Below are 5,854 nucleotides of genomic sequence, written 5' to 3' on the forward strand. Positions count from 1 at the left end.
TATATATATATATATATATATATATATATATATGTACATACACACACACACACATACATATATGATTTTTTTATTCTTGAATATATTTTTTTAATCAATGTCGGCAGCTTTTATACAGAGTCTTCAAACTATTTATTAACTAATAAACTAAATCCTCACTATTTACGAGTTTGTTTCAAATAGAAGATTAGTGATCAAAACAACTTGGATATTAATTTTGTCTGCTTTGCAAAGTCTTCATACTGATAAAATATTTAAAAAGACGGGGAAAAAAAAAAGCGGAAAATACAAATAATAAAGCCAAAAGTGAAACATACTGATATCCTGGTATTGAGTTTAAAATCTTTCCTCATTACTGCGTTGTTATATATTTTGCTGTCTCCAAGTGCAGTATTCTCTAACAAAAACATAATTAGATATTAAATGCTTCTCTGTGTGTATTGACTAATTTTTGTGTTTCCTTTCTTCAGATACTAAACTAAGCCTGTATGAAGTCGATGAAAAGGAAGTTACTAAAATTCTTGTTGACGTTATGATGGCTAAAAGTGAAGCAGAAATTGTAAGTATTATAGTCTGTGTGACAAAGTACTGTTTCACTTGCGGACAATCAAGTTCACGGCTGTCTGATAAACAAAGCATTTCATTGAAAAACACTCTGGATGCACTTGGGTGTTTTTTTTTTTTTTGGCTTTTTTGGTGGGGGTTTTTTTTACCTCCACCTCTTAACATCACCATTTCCTTCATCCTCATCATCATCGCTCCTAATTCTATCAGTCTCCATCTTTACCAACACACTTATTAGCTGTTGTTATCTCTATAACCATTCTAATCACTATCATCAATCAACATACACAACTTTCAGAAGTAACAACAATTTCCCTACTACTGTTACGGAGACCAACACTGTAGCACTAGTATTAGTAGTAGTAGTAGAAGTAGTAGTAGTAGTAGTAGTAGTAGTAGTAGTAGCAGTAGTAGCAGCAGCAGCAGCAGCAGCAGTAGTGGTAACCATCAACAACACTATAATTAACACCGTTTCCTATTGTTATTACTACAGCTAGTCAGTTCAACCACCGTAAACAATATCAATATAACCACTTTTATCATCAACATCATATTTACCGTTATCTTTGTAATAATTTCTTATTATATTATCTCTGCTATTGTCCTTAGAAAAACCAAATCCATAAACAAAATCAATTCTTATTGGGACAGGTGGTTGATTTCAAGATTGCTAATGTTTATTTTTAACTTAGTTTCTTTCATTACTGAAGATTTAGTGAAAGTGTGTTCTGCAAGTAAGTTCTTAACAGGAGTAAGAATAGAATGCTCACGTTAATTTATGTATCTCGTTGAAGGTGTCCAATTGAGCGTAAGTTTTAGTTCAACTCAAAGCCTTTCTCACACTTCTGATGTCATTAATTAACCCTTTTGTAACCAAATATTTCTTATGAGAGACACTAAGCTTTGATTAATTTTGGATTTTATCAAGAATTTGGACCGATTTAGTTTAATCATTAATTAGTTTCTATGAGTCAGAAACCTTACAGAGAACTCGTTTCATGAGTCTAGACCAGGCATGGACACCCTTTTTGAAAAGTGGGCCATACAAGATGGGACTTATCATCAGTCTGGCTGCAGTAGTAAAAAGAAAAATTTCAAGATAATTTTATGTGAAGTGTGCCATTCAGAAAGTTTTATGGGCTGCACTGTACCTGTGGCTTGTCTAAACTTGTAAAACAGATGATTTTTCTATAGGGCTATTGCTTTCATAATAAATTATACACTCTACGTGATTGTACATTGAATCCTTAATTCAATTGTAGTCTTCCCAGGTCTACACTGAGCTTAACCTATGTATTAATCATCAGCATCCTCGTTTAGCATCCACTTTCCATGCTGGCATGGGTTGGAGAGTTTGACAGGAGCTGGCCAGACGGGAGACTGCACCAGACTTCTGTGTCTGTTTTGGCTTGGTTTTTACGGCTGGATGCCCTTCCTAACACCAACCACCCAGCAGAGTGGACTCAGTGTGTTTTACATGGCATGAGCAAAGACGAGATCAGTTTGGTATGGTTTTTACAGCTGGATGCCCTTTCAAATGCCAATCACTTCATACACACACACTCAAAGTTCAACTCAAAGCCTTTCTCACACTTCTGATGTCATTAATTAACCCTTTTGTAACCAAATATTTCTTATGAGAGACACTAAGCTTTGATTAATTTTGGATTTTATCAAGAATTTGGACCGATTTAGTTTAATCATTAATTAGTTTCTATGAGTCAGAAACCTTACAGTGAGTAAGTTGTCATCTAAATTATGCAAAAATGAAAATAACACTGACATCTCATTTTAACAGATATATTTACCAAATTTACATAAATTCAATAAAATCACCATTGGCTTCGATTATGGCCTCCAGCCAACTTCGTAATCTCCTGCGACTCTTCTGGACAGTCTCCTTGTTTAAGTTGGTGAATGCTGCTATAATCCTTGCCTTCAGTTCATCTTTGATGTGACAAGAATAAAGTAAAATATAGCTATGAATAAAAGGTGCATTAGATTATGAATTTCAATTGAAGGGGTGGGGCCTTGAAATAAAAAGGTGCAGGGGTCCTCTAGAAGTCATGCGATGGAGCTGCCGAAGATGGACTATCCAATCCAATCTGAACACCCTAGAAATGATGTAGGAGTCTGTTTGAAGATATCCCTCTCTCTCTTTCGGAGAGGCACAAGCACATACACAGACATACACACACACGGCAGTAACTTCCGCCTACCAAATTCAATCTCGGCCCAGGGTTATAGCAGAAGACACTTGCCCAAGGTGCCACACGGTGCGACTGAACCCGAAACCATGTAGCTGGGAAGCAAGCTTCCTAACCACACAGCCATGCACACGCCTAAAGTATCAAAAACATTACTAGGTTAAACTTATGTGTTTAGTTGAGTCAAACCTTTTTAACTTTTGTTTTCTTAGTAACTTTAAAATTTTTGCTGCACTTTCTGTTGCTATCTAAAATTCTTATAAAAAATACTTCAAAATGAAGCCAGCTCATTTATTTGTTTTACATCTGTTTTTCCATGCTAGTATATGTTGAGGTATTGTTTTATAGGCGGATGCCTTTCTTGTTGCTAACCCTCGTTTGCTTTGAAAGGTAGGAGTGGCTGTGTGGTAAGTAGCTTGCTTACCAACCAGATGGTTCCGGGTTCAGTCCCACTGCGTGGCACCTTGGGCAAGTGTCTTCTACTGTAGCCTTGGGCCGACCAAAGCCTTGTGAGTGGATTTGGTAGGCGGAAACTGAAAGAAGCCCGTCGTATATATGTATATATATGTTTCTGTGTCTGTGTTTGTCCCCCCCCCCCTGCCAACATCGCTTGACAACCGATGCTAGTGTGTTTACGTTCCCGTAACTTAGCGGTTCGGCAAAAGAGGCCGATAGAATAAGTACTAGGCTTACAAAGAATATGTCCTGGGGTCAATTTACTCGACTAAAGGTGGTGCGCCAGCATGGCCACAGTCAAATGAATGAAACCAGTAAAAGAGTAAAAAGAGAGCTAAAGGATGTATTTCGTCAACTGGGAATGTCAACAAACAACACCATTTTCAGTTGACTGCATCCATGCAAAGTGCAGAATGTGAACACTTATCTAGACACCCTCATACACACACAGTGGGCTTCCGTACAGCTTCTTTCTACTAATTTTCCTCACGGGGCATTGATTGGCCTAAGTAGACTACGGTAGAATATGCTTGAGGTTTCACAGAGTGAGATAATTTAAGACCGCATAGTAACAAAGTGAACCTCATATCAAACTGCACTGCCTCCATCTAGGACCCAGAGTTATACTGTCAACTGTTATACAAACTAGTGTAGAATTATATTATAATCCTTACCATTTTGTATGCAAAAGATGTATAATAATCCTGTTATTTTTACCTTTTCAATAACACTCACCTCTGAGTTTATGATACAAATCCTCCTGTTTTAGCCCCTTCAATCATGGATAAAAAAGTGAAACTATTCTTTAATTTTTATAAGAATTTTATATTCAATATACTTAATTTTTGGCATGGATAAATAAAAATTTTGCTAACACAAGGTAAAAAAATACGAATTTATTTATACCTGGGAGATTTACGAGAAGACGCAGCCATCCTCTGTGACTTGTGAGCAAACACTAAGCCAGAATCATGTGGTCTGGGTTATGTATGCACTTTAGAGACATCCATTGATTTAGTAACCGTGATTCAACTTGATTATGATTTATAATTTGTAATTTATACTGAAAAATTGTCTTAATACATTGGACAAAGTGATTGAGGAGGTTAAAATATTCATATCTAAATTAGAAGTTTCCATCCTAATTTCTTGTTAGAACATTTTGTTTAGTTATGCTCCAAACACCAGCTTCAAAATTGACAAGTTATTTCTCTAAATTCCTCCAAATTCATTTTATTTTTAAACATTGTTAAACTGTTTGATAGTTTATTTCAGTAGAAATTCAGTAACGAACAGGTTAATGACCTTTACTTTTAATAAACATGATAGAGGAAATATATGGCTACTTATATGCCCGTTCTTGAAATATGATTAAACTAATTTATTTGCGTGATATTTTAAATCTCTTCTCTGATGTTATCTAACTGAGAGGTACCATCTGCATAAAAAATAGTTAAGTTAGTGTTAACACATTTAATGCTGGGATCATTAAAAAGTTAATTAGAAATGAATATGTAGTTGTGACACATCAACAATAGTCATGGACTGATATTATTGTAAATATTTTGAAAAGTAGAGGAGACAACTCCAGAATGTTTCAGTCTTACTACATCCTCATTAGTGAAATATAAATTTTAATGTATATGGCAAAATAGTGCTGGAAGAATCAGGTGTGTATTATTTTGGTGTAAGCATTTGGAGCCTGTGCTTTCAGTAACTTATAAAGTTAAAGTATTAATTTAATTGTTATCTTGAGAATGGATGAAGACCCCCATTTAACTTTTTATATTAATTTCTTCTTTCTCTTTTGTTTGTTTTGCTCTGTTTGTTAACAAGACACTCAAACAAATTTGTGTTTCATTGTATGTATCAGAAGCATTATTAAATTAAAATAGCCACCTGTGTATTGTACTTTATGTAAATGCATCAGGTACAAGCAAATTAGATTCAGTATTCATTCAAAGATATATCTTATAGATATACAGTGCATACCATAAGAGATATCTCTAGACAATAATAACTCAATAAATGCAGTAAATTTGCTTGTATGTGATGTATTTGCATTGAGTATGATACCAAGATGGCTCTTTTGAATTTTTCATACTTTTATAGTAGTTCAATTTTTGATTATATTTTCACTATTTACTGTATATTACCTAAAGCAGTGGTGCTAAAATTTTAAAATAAATGCATATAAAGCCAATACATGACATTTATAGCTAAGTTTATTATACTAGTTCAACTCTTTTATTAATTGTTTTTTGAAGGTGTTGGATGAAAGAAATTTTGGGGAATATAAATGGATACATAAACGCAAAAGAGGTGTCTTAGAAGGAGAGGTAAGAAATACATTTCTTCAATTAATTTTTCTTTACAGATGCTTTTTTCTTTCTGTGACGCGGGCATGGCTGTGTGGTTAGGAAGCTTGCTTCCCAGCTACATGGTTTCGGGTTCAGTCCCACCGCCTGACACCTTGGGCAAGTGTCTTCTGCTATAGCCCCGAGCCGACCGAAGCTTTGTGATGGAATTTGGTAGACGGAAGTTACTGCCGTGTGTGTATATGTCTGTGTATGTGCTTGTGCCTCTCTCCCAGAGAGTGAGAGAGGGATATATATATAAATGTGTAT

At 35.1% G+C, this 5,854-nt stretch overlaps 1 protein-coding gene across 1 annotated transcript in view; it reads left to right on the top strand.

Annotated features, from left to right (window-relative positions):
* Positions 1–5,854, top strand: part of LOC106878420 (probable ATP-dependent RNA helicase DDX49) — a 608,416-nt gene that overhangs the window by 566,672 nt on the left and 35,890 nt on the right. Inside the window, exons 10-11 of the mRNA XM_052976052.1 lie at positions 471–559; positions 5,495–5,566. Of these exons, the coding sequence (XP_052832012.1) occupies positions 471–559; positions 5,495–5,566 (161 nt within the window). The remainder of the gene's footprint in view (positions 1–470; positions 560–5,494; positions 5,567–5,854) is intronic.

This window comes from Octopus bimaculoides, chromosome 2 (assembly GCF_001194135.2).
Source record: "Octopus bimaculoides isolate UCB-OBI-ISO-001 chromosome 2, ASM119413v2, whole genome shotgun sequence".
NCBI classification, from domain to species: Eukaryota; Metazoa; Mollusca; class Cephalopoda; order Octopoda; family Octopodidae; genus Octopus; species Octopus bimaculoides.